The sequence below is a fragment of the Solanum lycopersicum genome, chromosome 7 (genome assembly GCF_036512215.1).
Source record: "Solanum lycopersicum chromosome 7, SLM_r2.1".
NCBI classification, from domain to species: Eukaryota; Viridiplantae; Streptophyta; class Magnoliopsida; order Solanales; family Solanaceae; genus Solanum; species Solanum lycopersicum.
This window is the reverse complement of record NC_090806.1, coordinates 1,797,153-1,816,159: the sequence shown is the minus strand read 5'-3', so window position 1 is coordinate 1,816,159 and position 19,007 is coordinate 1,797,153. Positions and strand designations below refer to the sequence as shown.

Below are 19,007 nucleotides of genomic sequence, written 5' to 3'. Positions count from 1 at the left end.
GAGACTATACCAATATAATTGTTGTATTATCCGTGCATAAAAGACTATAGATTATTCATATGAATCATGATAACTTTCACTATTTAAGCCTAACTTTTGCCTAAGAAATTTTGAAATATGTATTTTAGCAAACTACCATTAAATGTTCAAATTTAACCCATTTTCACATTTCGGACATATTCATTTTCAATGACATACGCGTTATCAACATAGTCTTGTAATAATAATTATGGTATCCTTTTGACCTTTGTTGCCACGACACGTTTTTATATTATACTATATTCTATTCCTTCCTTTTAACATATGTATCAAAAATACTAAATAGCCCTCTTATTCACAAAAGAAATCTAGAGGTCTCTATTCTCTTTCCTTTTGGTCAAAATAGTCCAAATTTCAAATTGGACTATTCTTCTTCGTATATATAAATAAATCATCTATCTCTGTATCAACCATATCAACCATGATGAACCTATCAAGCAAAACTTCTTTTGTGCTATTTTTCTTTGCTATTGCTCTTTTTCTTCGTGATGTAACTTCTATAGGTGTTAATTACGGGACTCTCGGAAACAACCTCCCTCCGCCAGCTCAAGTAGCTCAGTTCATCAAGGATAAAACGGTCATAGACCGTGTAAAGATTTTCGATATCAACCCTGACATCCTCCGTGCTTTTGCAAACACGGGAATCTCGCTAACAATCACAGTACCAAATGGCGAGATCCCGAATCTACTGGATCTCGCCTATGCTCGACGATACGTCGAGCAGAATATCAAACCTCATTACCCACAGACAAAGATGGATGTTATTCTAGTGGGTAATGAGGTTCTTCACTGGGATACACCTGAGGTACAGAACAAGCTTGTTCCAGCTATGAAGGTTTTTTACCAAGCTTTGGGTTTATCTGGGTTGAAGGGTATAAAAGTCTCTTCAGCTCATTCGTTGGGTATTCTACTCCGTTCTAACCCACCCAGTGCAGCCCGGTTTCGACCCGGTTGGGATGTGGGTATTCTAGCTCCGATGCTACAATTTCTTCGTGAAACAAAAGGTCCTTTTATGGTAAATCCCTATCCCTACTTCGGATACAACAAGAAACAAGAGGATTTTCTTCTATTTAGAAAGAATAAAGGGGTTTACGATAGATTTTCGAAGAAATGGTATACGAATTCTTTTGATATGTTGTTGGATGCGGTGTATATGTCGATGGTGAGATTGAAGCATTCAGATGTGGAGATTGTTGCTGCTGAGACAGGGTGGCCTTCGCAAGGAGAAGCGTATGAACCGCAATGTACTGTGGAAAATGCAGCTTCGTATAATGGTGGATTGATGAAGAAATATAATTCCGGGATCGGTACGCCATTGATGCCGCACAGGAAGATCGAGACCTACATTTTTTCATTGTTCAATGAGAACACCAAACCCGGATCCATCGCTGAGAGGAACTTCGGGTTGTTCCGACCCGATTTCACTCCGGTTTATGATGTCGGAGTTTTGAAAAGCAACCAGGTAATTTCGAAAAATTAATTACTCCATCAGTCTCATTTGCCTTTTTAATATTTTTAAAATATTAAATTATCGATTATTGTGACTTATAATACTTTTTACGTAGTTTACAAATAGATAAACATCATTTTAAAAAATTTAAAAATTTCATACGTAATGTCAAATCAAAATTAAATTGTTTGATTCCTGAAAAACAAAAATATCACATAAAATGAGACTGGATAACAAAACAAAGTGGCTTAAACACATCTAAATTAATTGAGTACTATAGTTTTGTTTTGTTATAAGCATAATTAATTAAATTGAATCTATGAGGGGTATTTAGGTCATTTTGTTAATGTAATTATGATTATAATGGTACAGCTATATAATTACAACAAGCTTTTTGTAAATAATTTCATTTTGTCTTTTGGTTTGAAGAATCTTTTTTTTCCAGTTGAGTACAGCTAGTTGTATTGCATTTTTTTCCACTCTAGAACCTAGATACATGGAAATATGTTTTCCATGTGGAGCCGTTTTGGTACTCAAATCCAATAATTTTTTTGAGTTTCGATTTAAGTGTTTTAATTTAACGATAATATTAAACGTACACGCTTTAAAATTATTATTATCGTAATTAATATACGTGGCATGGTCGAAAAGAAAAAAGTTGACACCTGTTGTAGTGGCCACCACATGTTATTACGTAATAGATTAATAAAAATAATTTCTTCATTGGATTCTCTTGCATTAAATAATTGTCATTTTTTCAGTGAACCAAAAAAAAAGTTTAACATGTCCAACGGCTACTTAATGAAACATGTGATGTAGTATTTACAAAATGAAAAAAGAAAAAGATTTCATAAGCATCATCTTTTTTCTTTTTTTTTTTTTTAAAAAAAAAAAGATTTCATAAGCATCTTTAAATTTGAATCTTGTCTTCTTTGATTTTTGTTTTTTTACTTTATTCTCTCTTTCTTTTTAATGTATTGCTTTTTCCTTTATGGTCCCACTAATTTAAAAATAGAAGTCTGTATTAGTGACGGATTTAGAATTTTCATGATGAGTTGTTAATGGTTATGGCTTAAACATAAACACATGGCACGACCTTAGGAATTTTCGTAACCCTTTAATCGCTAGGTTGCGTAAAAAATATATGATAATTATGTTAGCATCAGTGATTGAGCCAGAAATTCATATAAAAATATTCATTATTATTGAAATTTGAACTTGTAACTTAAGCGGTGGAGAGTTTGACCGTAGGAATCAATTGATTAACAGTTTTCTTGAAGAAGAGATTTAGAATGAACACTTTTTTCATTCGCTATACGCTAATTGAAGCTACTATTGATCTCTTTACTATCCTAAGATAGATTCAAAAACTTATATATGCACCACCTTGCCTCTTACTAGAGTGTGTCACTACTTATGACCGATTAATCGATTTGACTTTGTTTAATTCATTCATTTGTCACCTCTAGTTGTTTAAGTTTTATAATTTTGATACTTACAGGCTCACCCAACACCTTCATTGCCCCCACCAAAAACCGGTGGCGGAGGCAATAAAGGTCAACCAAAAACACCAGCGGAGAACAAAAAATTCTGCATGCCAAAGGTTGAGGCAACTGATGCACAACTACAATCCAACATTAACTATGTGTGCAGTCAGGGAGTTGACTGCACACCAATTCAAGTGGGTGGTTCCTGCTTTAAACCCAACACTATCCGATCTCACGCAGCCTTTGCCATGAACTCGTACTATCAAAAGGAAGGTCGAAACAACTTCAATTGTGACTTTGCTGGTACTGGTGTAGTCGCCTTCTCCGATCCAAGTAAGGTTTTTTAAAACATGAAATTATATGATCTTTTTATGAAATTTATAGTATGATAATCTTTCTAATGATGTTATGTGTGTGTGTGTTTTCTAGGTTATGGAACATGCAAATTTGAATCTTGAATGTACGTGAAAGCTGAGGATGATAGCTAGTAATATTTATGAATGTTATGTACTTTGGTTCACATATATAATCTAATTGTATTGGTTTGGTATGTAAACGTTCTTTTTATATACTATGTCATTTAATGTGCCTCATTTATTAATTTCTCTTTTTCCATTTGTTTTCAATTTTATCAAGTCATCTTAAATGTAGAAAAAATCATTTTTAAAAATAATTATTGATTTAGCGATATTTTTTATTTATTACTACTATTTATAGCAATATTGTGATAAATCTGTAATATGTATTAAAAGTGAATTATAATTATTTTTAAAATATATTATGTTTTTTGGTAAAAAATTATCACATTGTATTATAAATGTATTAAATGTGTGATTAATTATCCATCATTTAAACTTGTATTATATTTGAATAATAAATTTAGCTTTGTAATATGTGTTAAATTTGTATTATAAATGAATTAAAAGTGGTCAAGTGAAAAAAAAATATTGTTGCTATAAATGATAAATATTTTTTTATTACAGTATATTTACTTAAGTTTCTCTTAAATTTATATACTTTTGTTGGGCTTGCTAAGGAGTGTAACAAACAAAAATGGCAAACATTATATATAAATAATTGTATTTGTATAATTGCTGATTTATTGCATAAATGTAATTAGTTTGTATATATTATTCAATGAATACAATTGTTTTATAAAAAACAATTTGTATCACTAAATAAATTGTATCATATTAATATAATTGTATTAAGGTTGTAACAAGTTCAACATTGTTATCATTTGTATCAATGTTGTACCAATGGATACATGTATATTTATATTTTGTATCACTAAAGTGTATATGCATAGTTGACACACATCATTTGTATCGATTTAGTTGATTGTTATCATTTGTAATTGTGTAATTGATTGTTCACATTTGTATTAGTATTTAGAGAAAAGAGGCATAGAGAGGGGCAGGGAGAGGAGAGAGCTAAGGGGGAGATGGTAGAGAGAAGACGGTCGAGTGTATATATACATCTCATATATTTGCTTAATTCTGTAATTTTCATATTACGCTAATATTACTTTAAGGTAATGTAAAAATTACACGATAAAAAGTAAAAGTTCAATTTGGTTAAAAATAATGTAATAAATAATAAGAATTATAGTAGGTTGAATGAATTTTCTCTATCCTTGGTTAAGAGCTTCGTGTTAAAATTCTACCTATGAAAAAAATTGTTTGAAGCGTCCTCTCTTAATTGTATTTTACTTAATTAGTCGAACCTTAAATATACACAAATTTAAATTGATCTAAGTTTAAATACAAGTATTGGACATGAAATAAAAATAGTATTCTAAGCTTCAAAGTCTTATTATATGTTATCACATAATTACATCACATTTTTTGTTTCACTTTTTTTCATTATCCCTTTGTTACTTTAAAAATCTCCAAATTCCTTATTTCTTTAATGTATATGAGCTACATATACATTATATTCGAGCTAATTTTTAATGCTGCAATTATTGTAATAGACTTAAACTTTTAAGAGATTAATTAGGGATAAATAGTAATTTATGGAATTTATGTAATTTGCACAAAATTTTACCCAAATGGATAACATAAAGAACTGAATTGGGTCCCCTATGGGCTTTTGGTTCCTCAAGGTTTAGGCCAATTTCAAAAATAAAAATGTTTTGGGCCCAAGTAGGCCCAAGTACCAGCCAACAAATCCATGACGATATTTATTTATTGAGTGCAATTCAATTATTACTTCAAAATCCTTGCAAGTTGCGACCTTCGAAGTCTACCAAGTGATGGAGTGATAAGTATTCTTTCATCTTTTACCATAACAATTTATAATTGAACTCTAGTCTTATTAATATAGTTAAGAACGGTTACATAGATTTGAGAGTTCATTTTTTACATAAAACTTAAGGTTTTATATAAGTTAAATGCAATTAAAAATTAATTAGCAACTTTGGCTTCATATTAAGGTAATTCAATTTCTAATATAGATAATTTTATATCTAAATCTACAGATGAATATCTCACCATCTCTAAAATTCATGTATTTATTATAAGTATTCACAAAGTACAAATAATCTATATAAAAAATAATAATCTACTTCAAAAAATTAATCTTTTATGTTTTGTTGTTGAGATTCTGAGGAGTATATATAGGTTATACAAGTGTATATGCATAATTGACACTTATCATTTGTATTGAGTTAGTTGATTGTTATCATTTGTAATTGTGTAATTGATTGTTCACATTTGTATTAGTATTTAGAGAAAAGAGGCATAGAGAGGGGCAGGGAGAGGAGAGAGCTGAGGGAGAGATGTAGAGAGAAGAGAGTCGAGTATATATATATATATATCTCATATATTTGCTTAATTCTGTAATTTTCATATTACGCTAATATTACTTTAAGGTAATGTAAAAATTAAACAATAAAGAGTAAAAGTTCAATTTGGTTAAAAATAATGTAACCAATAATAAGAATTATAATAGGTTGAATGAAATTTCTCTATTCTTCGTTAGGAGTTTCGTGTTGAAATTCTATCCATGAAAAGAATTGTTTGAAGCGTTTTTTCAATTGTGTTTTATTTAATTAGTCGAACTTTAAATATATACAAATATAAATTGTTTTTAGTTTAAATGCAAGTATTGAACATAAAATAAAAATAGTATTCTATCAGTGAGCTCCAAAGTCTTATTATATGTTATCACATAATCAATAAAGATCCTACTCTAAATTACAACATAACACGTGACACGTAACAGCCTCATTTTCTATTCATTCTAATCCATATCGAATACGAATAATTATAAATCAAATATATCAATTATATTCTCAAAAATCATTTTTTGTTACTTTAACTACCTAACTAGTAATTACTTTTACAATTTTACTAAGCTCAAAATTTGTAACTTTTTTTTTCTTCTTAATAGACCCTCAAAACCAGATTTGAAGAGCACAAATTTGTACCCTTCTAAGAAGCCCTCAAAACCCTCTCTTTATTGCGTTTTTCTCCGGAAGTACTCGCAGTTCTCTCTCTAATCGATAATGGAGGACGACGATGAATTCGGAGATCTCTACACCGATGTGCTCCGCCCCTTAACGGCGTCGTTTCAGTCTCAGCAGCAGCCGGTAGCGCAAGAAGAAGCTGCGCCCAAAGCCGCCGGGGCTACGAGCCGGCCGATCGATCTGAACATCAACAGCGATGATGAGGAGATTTTATACGGAGCTCCGAATTCGAATTCGAATTCGAAACCGAATTTTGCTGGGCCGAGTGCTATTACTGGTCAGGAAAAAACCCTAGCTTCTCCGCTAGATGTTAAATCCGGGTCGAGGTTACCCGAATCCAATCTGTATTTAAAACTTGGAGCTGGAAGAATGGAGGGTTTGGGTGGAATTAATGAATCGGATTCGACAGCTAGGGTTTTGGTTAAGAGTGAGGATGTGAAATTAGCTAAAACGGAGTTTCAAGATTTGAATTTTATGGATGAAGCTAATATTGATATTGTAGTGGAAGAGACGGATGATAAAGATGATATTTTGATGGGGAATCATCAAAATGTAGGTGAAGACCATGAGAATCTGAAGGATGGGACTGGAAATGCAGGGAATTTCGTGATTGAAGCTTCTGGTGCCGAGCAGTTGATTCCTGGGCTGGCGATTCTGGGTGTTTCAGGTGGGGCGGGGAATACTGGAGAAGGTACTTTTGAGGATGATTGGGATAGTGATAGTGAGGATGATTTGCAGATTGTGTTAAATGACAACACTCATGGACCAATGGGCATGGAGAGAATGGGTATTGGTGAAGAGGACGATGAAGATGAAGATCCTTTGGTTATTGTTGCTGATAATGATGGCCCAAGCCATCCACCAATGATGGAGGAGCAAGATTGGGGTGAAGAGGGGGGTCCTGCCGCTAATGGAGAGAGAAAGGAGATATTAGATGCACTAAAAGTGAATGGAGCACCTGGAGTAGCAGGAAAGGTTGGGTACCCCAATCATGCATACAATCATCCGTATCATTCCCAGTATAAGGTCAGTGATGTTGTACCTCTGGGGGTTTGTGTTCTTCCCATATTGTTTGATCAGAACATGCAATGTAAGCTGACTTGTAATTTTCATATGGTTTTGTGGTCATTGGTGATGTTAAGGCCGATGGCTCTCATTGTATGCACAAGCTGTATAAAGAATTGTACTGATGATAATATTATTAATAAAATTTATTTCATAATTTTGCTGGAAATAATTCCTGTTTAGTCAGTCTATAGCATAGCCATGCTTTAATTTATAGGTAGAGGATGTTTGAAATGTTCCAAATACAAGGCATCTGCAAAGGCTAACAGTACTCATCCACAAATTGAATTCTCTTAGGGATATCCAAACGTACAATTGAAAATCTCCTTTTATGCGAAAAATGTGGGACACATGTGATGAACTCTAAACTATTCATAATCCTATGTGATTGCATGTTGGTTCACACTTTTATCGCCATGTGATACATTGCATGCTGTTGGCACAGTTAATCGTCTAACGTTACTCATCTAAAAGCACTTCAATTTAACTGGCTGTTGTTAGCACATTTTTTAAATAGATAAAAGCTAGTTTTTTAACAATTGGGTGTCCGGCAGTTGTTAGCACCTTTTTAAATAGATAAACACTGTTTTTGGACTATTTATCACCATCTGCAAGTTGTATCTGCTGCTATGTTAGTAGCTCCTGAGAATGTAAATGGAAAATCTCAGAAAAACTTTTGGACATTAGTTTGTTGGTGGACCATTCCTGACTTTTGATCTCTTTTCAGTTTAACTATGTTTTTGTCTCTAATCAGCACCCTCATTTTCCAGACGGACTGCACCTATGCAAGTAGATCATTAACGAATGAAGCCTATTCAAGTCAATCTGGTTGCTTAAACTGATAATGATATATACTGAAAGAAAGATCCGTTTTCTAATGCTGAGTGATGAAGTACAACATTCAATTAGTATTTGGTCAAATATGAAGAAAAGAACAGATATATAGGAATTTGTAACACTGATAACTGTTTTATTTCGGTTGCATGAAATTTATCACGATTAAGTAACATATGCAAGTCCTATTTTCAGACATCATAATATAAAGTGAAGGTTTTAGTCCATATTTCTCACTTTGCTTGCTGAATCTGTGAAAGCAATGTCTTACGTGCTTATCTGGTGACATACTTAACACATTGAACTGTTCTTTGGCCGCCGCATGTTTACTCTTAGCTTGCTTACTTGATTAAACTCCTTCAGAACTGCTATCTTATATGCCCAATTTTGTTGTCTGTTTCTTGTCAGATATTGGAAGATTTACTATTTATTTTTTACTTTTACTGTTTTAAAAAAGATTTTCTGTATATATCTGTTCTGGATTCTTTTTCTTTTTGCCATTCTGTCCTGATAGTTGTCCCTGTTGCATTATTTGGACAGCTGACATGAATCTCTTCTCTGTTTTCCTTGTATCATGTAGTATGTGAGGCCTGGTGCAGCTCCTATGCCTGGAGTTCCCCCGTCGGGTCCTGGAGGGATACCTGGTCAAGTCCGCCCCCCTGTCAATGTAGGCCCTGTAGCTGGACGTGGTAGAGGTGATTGGAGACCACCAGGAATGAAAGGTGGCTATGGTATGTCTGGCTGGGGAGGTGGTGCGTCTGGACGTGGCCTTGGGATTGGGCTGGAATTCACTCTTCCTTCACACAAGTATGTTTCCCTGATTTATAACATACTCAAATTTGCTATTCTTTCTGTTTGGTGAGGTTCGGTATTTACTGTTATGAATGAATTAAGTGTACCACCTCTTTTCTAGTTACACTACTTTGCCGTAATTTCTTTTTAATAAACATCGTGTGTTGAGTCTGTAATTTAGTTTGGTTATTGTCATTATGTGCAAATCCTCTGTTCTTGTCTCAAGCATGGGCACTTCAGTTCCTATGTCCAAATTTCTTTGGAATTTTAGAGTTATATGATTGTGTTGTATGTTCACAGAATTGAGTTTTTGGCAGTTGAGGAATAGTCTCCATCTCTCCAATCCCTTATTTATTTTGGTGCACCCGTGTAGTTCCAGGTTTTATAGAGGATTGAGTGTCTTTTATAGAGAACAATATCTTTGTGCAAGTCCTTTACTGTTTGGTATACGTCTTGAATATGAACCTTCTTTTGGCCTTGTGATTAATGAAAATATTTACTTGTTAAAAAAAAGACAGTCAATATTCAACAACTCTTCCTGCCTCTTATATTATGTCGCTATCTGTAGCTGCTATAAGGAGTGTTTGCTTCCCGTCAAATTTCCCAAGTAACTTGTTTTTATATCTCTCTTAAGACCTATTGAAGAACTTGTCCTCATGTTGTGAAACTCTTAAGGAGGGTAATTAACACATAAGCTTGTGCTAGATCTATGAGGTTAAAATTCATGCTATTTATGTGGTATTTCCTTGTAATTTCGGCTGTGTAGAATAACTGATGACATGAATATGTTGGAGTGTGGTGGAAGTATTATTGTGCACAGTATCAGATGACTACTTTTCATTTGTTATGTTTTTGGGGCAAATCATATATCTACTGGAAAGGTTCAAAGACACTCAAAATGCTTATTTACCCATGTACACTGTCAGGACTATATTTGAAGTTGACATTGACGGTTTTGAAGAGAAACCTTGGAGACTTCCAGGCATTGATGTAACAGATTTTTTTAACTTCGGTTTGAATGAGGATGGCTGGAAAGATTATTGCAAGCAGCTGGTTGGTTAACTATATTTCATGTTCTTGTATTCAGCTTCTTTGTGAATCCATGCATCAAAAAATCCTTAAAATGATTGGTAGTTTTAAACCTTGTTGGAAGTATTTTGATATTTCATGTTCTCCCTACAGATTATATTTGTATGCTAAGCTAATTGTAAAATATTCGCTCCGTTTCAATTCAAGTAGCTTACTTCCCTTTTTAGTTTGTGTAAAACAATGCTTCTTCCTATGTGTGGGAACTCTTTGATTCCAACATTCCACATCACTTGTTTAAGACCACAAGATTTCAAAAAGCATTTTGGTACATTAGACACATTTCAAAAGTCTCTCCGTTTCAATTCAAGTAAATTACTTCCCTTTTTAGTTTGTGTAAAAAAATGCTTCTTTCTATGTATGGGAACTCTCTAATTCCAATATTCCACATCACTTGTTTAAGACCACAAGATTTCAAAAAGCATTTTGGTACATTAGACACATTTCAAAAGTCTCTTTTCTATTCTTACCCTTTGCCTAATCAATGGAGGGATTATGATTTTATTAGGATGCTTTACATAAAAAATGTACAACTGGGCTCTCACCCCCCCCCCCCCCCCCTCCCCCTCTTCCTTTTAGCATGGCCCTTCTCCTTTCTTTGTTCTGGTTGTCATGGATGCTTTCCAGCCATACTCCATAATCAGTTGGTTGTGTCCCATGGCACAAGGGCTAGCCTATCAATGCCTGTACGACATTGTGCATGCACGAAGAGAGCTAGGAATGAGGACTGTTTGGAGTGCAACCACAAAATGCATGTTTAGTATGTGTGAATGCATTGGTTCCGTTGAGTGAAAATCTTGAAATATGATTATCAATCTTTGCTCCAGGAACAACTTCGACTTGAGTCAACTATGCAAGGAAGAATTCGGGTGTATGAAACTGTGAGGACAGAGCAGGTAATAGAATGCTTATGCAAATGAAGATACTATCTTCAGCAAGACGTGCATGTCTAATATGCTTATCATACTTCAAATTGTTCTTATTCTTATTTGGTATTCATTTTTTAGGAATATGATCCAGAAATGCCCCCAGAACTTGCAGCAGCAGCTGGTATGAAAGACATTCCATCGGAAAATTTGAATGGTAAAACTGATGGAACTACAAATGACCTAGGAAGAGGATCAATGCGCATGAGACCACCACTAGTATGTATTTTGAACTCAAGCCTTACGTTTAGGAACTTTATTGGTATTTTGTGGGCCTAACATTCTAACTTGGCGAGTGGGTGAAGTATGCTTACTATTTCATCTTTATTTATAATATAAGTAATGATAACAAAGTTTCGGATATTAGTTTTCGTACTATTTACTCACTGATGTGATGTTCTACTAGCCCACTGGAAGACCGATACAAGTTGAAACTGGTTCTGGTGATCGCCTACCATCAATTGATACCCGACCACCACGACAGCGTGACTCGGATGCAATTATTGAAGTGAGTGATCTGACCCTGTCTTTTTCCAAATTCGAAAAGGAGGTGTCATTTAAAATAGAAAAGAAGCATAATTCATGCTGAGATCACTCGGCATTATTGTTTCCCTAATTTTTGCATGTCCTAACAAGACTGTGCTGCTTCTTATTTTCTAGTTTTGTTTTATTTATCTTTGTTGACATTTTCTTGGGTGAACAGATTGTGTGCCAGGATGATGACCAATACACAGGGAATGACAAGAATGAAGGGCAATTGGACAATATTCCTTCAACAGAGGATTTTAGAGGTGATGCAAGAAGAGGACCCCTGCAGGAACATGTTCAAGAATCTGATGGTTTTCAGAATCCTTATAAGAGCCACAGGCGAGAGGCCAATGCTAGGAGAACACAGTTTATAAACCCTATAGGTGATCATTTAACCAAAGGAGATGGAGTGGTTCCTTTCTCCCCGGAGGCTCCTGGTCAGTTTGTTTCTGATTCTGGAGGACAGACTTCTGCATATGACAACAAGAATTGTGTTTCTAAACAAGAGGAAAGGTACTATATATGTTGCGTTATGGTTTTACCTTTCAGACCACGTGAAACTTAATCCTTTTTCCTGTTTTAGTTTGTTACTTAGATAGAAGCAGCATTAAGGTTTCACTTATTTTTTGGTGTTTGCAATATTCCACAGTCTACAATGAAAGGAATGGGAGTGTCAAATAACCCTTTAAACTATCCTTATCATTGAAACTAAGCAGCAGATATTTTAATGTAGTTGTGTCTATTGCCCATCTTCCTGATTTTCCGAGAATACTCACCCGTTTCAGCCATTGGTGGCTTTGGTTCAACTTAAAATTGCAACATGGTTGTGGCACCAATTTCGGTATTATAGTTGTGATTTGTGAAGGGTCGAGGGTCCAATTTGAGGCATAACCTCTGGCAGTAAAAGTGTTTGCCTTGGGGGTAAATTTAATTTTTGTTATTTTAAAAGTAATTTTGCTATACATCATATTTTTTACTATAGTGTAATCAGTAATTATATTTATACTTATGCTATCATGTTTTCATGTTATAGTGATTTTTGTAATATATATAAATAAAGAAAGCAACTTTCACTGTCATAAATAATACTTTTAGATGATTATGCCTGAAATTGATAGGATAAAGATTCCATGATAAGATGTTTGTGAGACAACTTTATTCATTTTTCCAATTGCTCTTACACATGTTATCTTTCTCCTTATTTGAAATATATAAAGAAAAAATCAATGCAAATATTAGTTGAAGGTGGGGAAGACTAGTAAATGTAGAGATTGATGATGCAGTAGATGATGATTTCATTTTAGAGATTATCTCCATTATTATCATTTTATGTGTAGTAACCTTCATCGAATAATAATTATAATATTTTTTTCTATATTATTGGTGATTTATTTGAATTTATTTGCAAAATTATTGAAAATTGTACTTCTGATTATTTTTCTGAGTAGTACAATTACAAAATTGAAAATATATGAGATTTATGCCCTTGAAAATTGATGGGATATTTGGAGTGGACTTGTGCCACGTGTTTCGAGGCCTAGACCTCTCGCCATGTTGCATAAAACGCTTCGTCTATATCTATAGTGACTAGAATGTTTTTTTTGGGGGGTTCCCCTACCAAAACAAACCCTAAGCATGCTGCACTTTCTAGTTGTTCGGAGATTCTAAGAAATTAGTGGTTGTGGTGCTTTATGAGAAAGTCAATATCTACCGAGGAGAATGACATGATTTATAAAAGATAAAACAGATTAAGAGTTTGTTTTGATTGGGTCTTTTACAAAATATAAGCTAAAAACCATAAGTTGGTCATACCCAACTTTTTTTTTTTTTTTTGAATTAGTACTGTTGTATTCTTCAGCATTGGGAGTGCTGGCCACCATCAGAAACAAGTTTCAAAACAAGTAGACTCTAGCTTTACAAAGCTCCTAAATTCTACTAAGTTGGTGATACCCAACTTTTAACTTATTTTTGTCCTTTTTTTTTCTTTAGAAGGTAACGATTATTTTTGTGCTTTTTGATTAAAAAACAAGTGCTAAAAACACTTTTTGTCTTTTCTAAACACCACAAAAAATAGAGAAAGAGCTTAAAAATCGGAAGCACTTAAAATAAAGTCTATCCAATCATGTCATAAATTAGATCACTAAAATGGAGACTTGATATGAGGGTGGTGCTATAGGAAGATACGTGACGAAATGAGAGGAATTTGTACAGAACTATTATGACCGCAACAATGTGAACGAGTATATATAGGCTTTAAGGCTTAGCATTTCTACACGATGATTGTACTTAAAGTAGCTGTCAAGACTTTGCTTAAGTGTTAAAGGTGGAGGAACTTTGAAAATCTGGGGATCTCTGGCTCATATCACTATTCTTATTCAGTTCTTTGAAAAGCTTTCTATTTTATTTGGATGTCTCAATGGAGTTAAGTTTAGTCACACATATGCTATCTTCCCTTTTACTCTTGCTATTGTTAAAACAGTGCTGTTGTTACCTGCTTCTTTTCTTGGAGTCTATTGTCTTGTGTTTACCTAATTTTGGCTGTCTCCCCTTCTTTTATTCCAGGGGAAAAACGGTAAGTGCACACGACAGATCACCTGACATTACTTCCAGCAATAGCAGAGATAGACTCCAAGTTGATAGTCAGAAGGAAGAATCATTTGAAAGTGTTGATCGTACACACACTCCTGTCCCTTCTTCTCCCACTGCTGATAGACCTGCTCAGGAGCAAGATATGGAAGATAGAGATGATATTCCTGATCAAGTTGTTGGAGCAGACACAAACAGTGAAGTTGACGGGGAGGAAATGACTTTGGATGCAAGAACTGATAGTGAAGCCATGAATGATGAATTTCTACATTCTGCAAAAAAGCAGAAGTTAAGTTCACGACATGAACAGTCTTCTCCTCAAGAAACTGATGATGGAGAAGACTCCAAGGCTGGAAGAAGTAGTGAGAATAGCAAAGTCCAATCTGGAAGTAGTCGAGGTTATCGCAAGTTACGGGATGATATGGATGAGGAAGTTGTTCAAGGTAGACGCTCTTTGCGCGTAGATAATGCCAAAAAAACAGTTGCCAGAGATGAGGATAGAGTTCGAAAGAAAGCCCGCTATGAGAAAGAAGCAGAAAAGCACTCTGGGGTAGTGAAAGGGAGGGAAGATTCTTATCCCCGTAAAGGCGCCGACTCTAGTTCAGCCCATTACGTTGACCGGCGAAGGGAACGCGAATATTCAGAGGGATTATGGCAAAGAAGGGATGACGATCTACAGGGAAGGAGAGCAAAAATGGAAGAACCACGAAAGAGGGAGCTTATTGATGAAATTGGAATTAGACACCGCAGCAAGGCTCGAGAATTTGAGGGAAGTGATAGAGAAGAACGCCATTTATACAGAAAACAGCTGGAGAACGTTACTTTAAGGCCTGATTATGATAAGGATATGGGAGCAAGGCATAGAGAGAGGGATGAGTTGAAGAGGTACGATACCTTGGATGATCGCCACAATAAAAGAAGGAAAGAAGAGGTGAAATTAAGTAGGGAACACATTGACAAGGAAGAAACATTCCATTCCCATGGAGAAACTATGGTTCGCAGAAAGCGAGAGAGAGATGATGCCTCAGATCACCGAAAGAGAGATGAGCTGATGAGACTACGAGAAGATGAGCAGCTCTATATCAGGCACAAAGAAGATGGAGTGTTTCAGAGGGAGAGGAATGATAGACAGCGAGAACGTGAGGAGTGGTATAGGCTCAAACAGTCACATGAAGAGACACTACCAAAAAGGGAGAGAGAAGAAATAAGGGGCGGGATGCGGGCTGGACGTGTTCCGGAAGAAAAAGCTTGGGCTGCTCAATCTAGAGGGAAAGATGAGTATAGAAACTCTGATCAGCACTCGAAGGATGTGAGGCATGCTGACCATATTAGAAGGAGGGATCGTGTTGAAAATGAAAGTCCATCGAGGCTGAGGACACGTGAGGATGAAAGAAGAGCAAGGCATGACAGGGTGAACTCACGTGAAGATCGTGCTCCTATTGCTTCAGATAACTCCAGGGTTAATGAGAAAAGACATAAAGATTATTTGAAGAAGGGTAAAGAATTTGAAAGTGATCACAACTCCCAGATGGCTTTGAACATGAACGAAGATGAACTGAATGGACAGAAAAATGAGTTGGTAAGTACCTACTTCTATTTTATATCAATAGTCTTCAAGTTTTTGTTGTCACATTGCATTAATGATGATGACTTACGACTCTTTTTCTGTGAAGACGGGGATAGCAAATTTTACTCACATAGTAACAGATGCACAGTTAAAGTTGGGATTGAAAAAACTTTCAAATAGTAAGACAACTTTGTTTGGTCTTTTCCTGAAGTAGACTCTCCTAAATCAAAATAAAAGGCTTTCAGAAATACAGTCAAAAGGGTAGGTTTTAACAAAAAAATAATGCATGATAAGTAACACCTCAATCCAAATTAGCTAGGTGGTGATATTTTACCCAAGGGAGTGCCTTAAAGTCGATGAAATAGGTTGAGAACCATGAATTTTCAGGTTTAAATCCCAGCTGAGTCTGCTAAAAACACTGGGTGATTTCTTTCCATTTGTCCGAGCGTTGGTGGACAGAGTTATCTCGTACAGTGTAAGGTGGGGGGAGGTGACATGTATTCGGAGGAATTAATCTAGGTGCACGCAAGCTGGCCCAGATATCATGGTTTTGAAAAAATGAATGCTCTTTATTCTTCTATTCTACTCAACTTCATTCATTCTAATTCAAAAGTTCTCGAAAAGGAAATTATCTTTCAAAATTAGCTAGTTCTGTAAAAGTCAGTACCAAAACATTGGGCAGAAACCCAAAAATAATCTTTCAAAATGTATCTAAGCACACCTTTTCCCATAATTGTTCTCAATTTTTTTCCAAGATCTAATTTCCCCAAAAAATTAGACCTACACAAAATCTGACTCCACGGGATAGATATTAGGTGGAGAGAGACAAAAAGATGTGATGTGATGTTAATCGGTTTCTCCTTTTCTTTTTCTGAGTTTATTTTTGGGGGTGGGGTTATGGCAATAATGGTGGTGTCTGGACCCACTTTCACACCAACAAAGATACTTAGGCAGATAGACAGAAATCTCTGAAGCCTTTGCTATGACTTTAACCTTGGTTCTCAAGGTGTTTACTTTCACTCTCGCCTGTTAAGCAACCCCTTGTAAGCTCTAACAAGTTGTTTTCTTCTAATGTTCATGAAAAGTTTTTAAAGGTGAAGACGACAAGAAACTACATGATGAACTATTTAATGGAAGTTCTAGCTATTACAAGAGGTCTGGTACTCTGATTACCCATGGTGTTGGTACTCAACAAGTATATTATTGAAGCTTTTATATTTCTTTCTAAGAGTACTAGTTGAGTTTTTTTACTTTTAAATACAACTATGGTCAGTGTTACCTATTGCCTGTTAACTATATGGCTGTATGGATGGGAAGTAGCTAATATACACACGAATAGTCGAGGTACGATGAGATGGCATGGACACCACATCATTAACAAAAGTTATATATAACGGTGGCATCTGGCTTAGCTTATGTGTTAAAAATATTAGGAGAACAAATGGATCTAAACCAAGTAAATAATCCCGTTGATGTGATAGGGAAGTCTTTACATACTACTTATAGAGCTTCTCATGATTTATATAGACAAGAACATCAGAGCTTCATAAGTTTTTAAAGAAAATGTTATCATTAATTTTGTACGAAGGGAATTGTCAATTTCTTCAGAGACACTCTTTTGTTCCTTTACTCCTTAGGTTCTTTTCTGACAGGATTCAAAATTTCTGATGCACTCTATTATGCTATGGGTAATTTGCAGATGAGAAATAGTTATGCGGGTCATTTTGGTACTTAGTTGTAAGTTGTAACCACTTGCAGCTTGTTGTGAGCTCAAATTGGAACTTATTTCAAAATTGACTTGGATTCTTTGATATTTGTAAGCTTGTACTCTCAAACATTCTTGGTTATTACAGAAATGTCTGTTGACTAGATTGTAGGTGCACTTAATCATGAACTAATGCTGTGGGACAATTAAAAACTAATTTCTAGATGCAGAAGGTGCATTTGGATTCCAAAACATCATGATGGGTTAGTTGGAAGTATTGTTCTGAAAAACTAAGTTTAGATTGTTGTCTAAAAGATTTTATGCTTTCGAAGCACAACTATCAAACACTAAGTTGGCAAAAGAAACTTGAGAAGCACACAAGATTTAATTTGCAAAAATATCCAGCACAATCATATGTGATCCACATTACCTGAATTTCCTAGTTTAGACCATGGTGCATTTAGCGAAGCAATGTTGTCCAAAAAGAGGAATCTGGATCTATCAAAGTATGGTTGGTGTGGGGTCTAGAAACCTATTCTTTGATTTTCTAATTTAACGTACTATAAGTTACATGTTTCCTTCCTGGCTTACCTTCAGGTGAGCTCAAAGGGAAAATTTGTGCAAGGAACCAATGACAACAAGATCCACAGGAATCGCCAATCCTCCAAGAAACATCAGGAAGCAGCTTCATCAGACGATGAGCAGGAGGATTCCAGGAGGGGACGTTCCAAGTTGGAACGATGGACAAGCCACAAGGAAAGAGACTTTGGTATCAATGCTAAATCATCTTCCTTGAACATGAAAGACAACAATGTACACAAGGGCACCGGTACTTCATTAGCTAACAAAAATCAAGATGAAGCTTTAAAGATGGTCGAAGAAAATCAACCACCTGCAGCTAATAATAAAAATGGAGGTGCCCCTGAGATTAATAGCCTAGAAACAAAGCCTGTGGAGGATAAACATTTGGAGACAGTTGAGAAGTTGAAGAAGCGTAGTGAGCGCTTCAAGCTTCCAATGCCAAGTGAGAAAGAAGCTCCAGTAAGTAAAAAGGTGGAAGGTGATCCATTATCCTCAGTTCAAAGCGAAACCCCTCCAGATTCAGAGGTGAAGCCAGAGCGTCCAGCACGCAGGAGGAGATGGACAAGCAGTTAAATGAGGAATTCAAGGAACATCTTTGTTTGATGGCTTATTTCCTACTCATGGAGTATATGCCCTCCTTGGCTAATGTTTTACCAATGTGCTTGTCAACTTAAGGAAGCCTGTACTGCTGTTGTCTATTCTGGATCTGAGGTTTGTGTAGACCTCCCATAGTAGATTTGGGTATCTGTAACCATGTTCAGATTATCTATTTGGTTTTCTTATTTCTGTAATACATGTATATACCAGTAAGCCTAACATCATAGTGGCCCATTGTTGGGGTGCCAGAATTGCATTTTTGGGTATTAAATGACATTGCATTATAGTGTA

At 35.3% G+C, this 19,007-nt stretch overlaps 2 protein-coding genes across 2 annotated transcripts; both read left to right on the top strand.

The window, feature by feature from the left end:
- Window positions 1–474: 474 nt before the first annotated feature.
- LOC100191128 (beta-glucosidase 08) lies at window positions 475–3,434 on the top strand (the record flags this gene model as incomplete). Its single annotated transcript, NM_001247487.1, is given in 3 exon segments — window positions 475–1,501; window positions 2,991–3,309; window positions 3,406–3,434. Coding segments are annotated over 3 exon segments (1,375 nt in total), but the record flags the coding sequence as incomplete, so codon positions are not given.
- Window positions 3,435–6,331: 2,897 nt separating this feature from the next.
- On the top strand, window positions 6,332–19,007 carry LOC101261244 (FIP1[V]-like protein). The gene is made up of 9 exons (XM_004242523.5): window positions 6,332–7,474; window positions 8,928–9,154; window positions 10,066–10,192; window positions 11,053–11,121; window positions 11,233–11,370; window positions 11,558–11,659; window positions 11,855–12,192; window positions 14,242–15,844; window positions 18,135–19,007. Exons 1-9 carry the CDS (start codon window positions 6,488–6,490, stop codon window positions 18,690–18,692), a joined length of 4,149 nt encoding a protein of 1,382 aa, XP_004242571.2. The 5' UTR covers window positions 6,332–6,487; the 3' UTR covers window positions 18,693–19,007.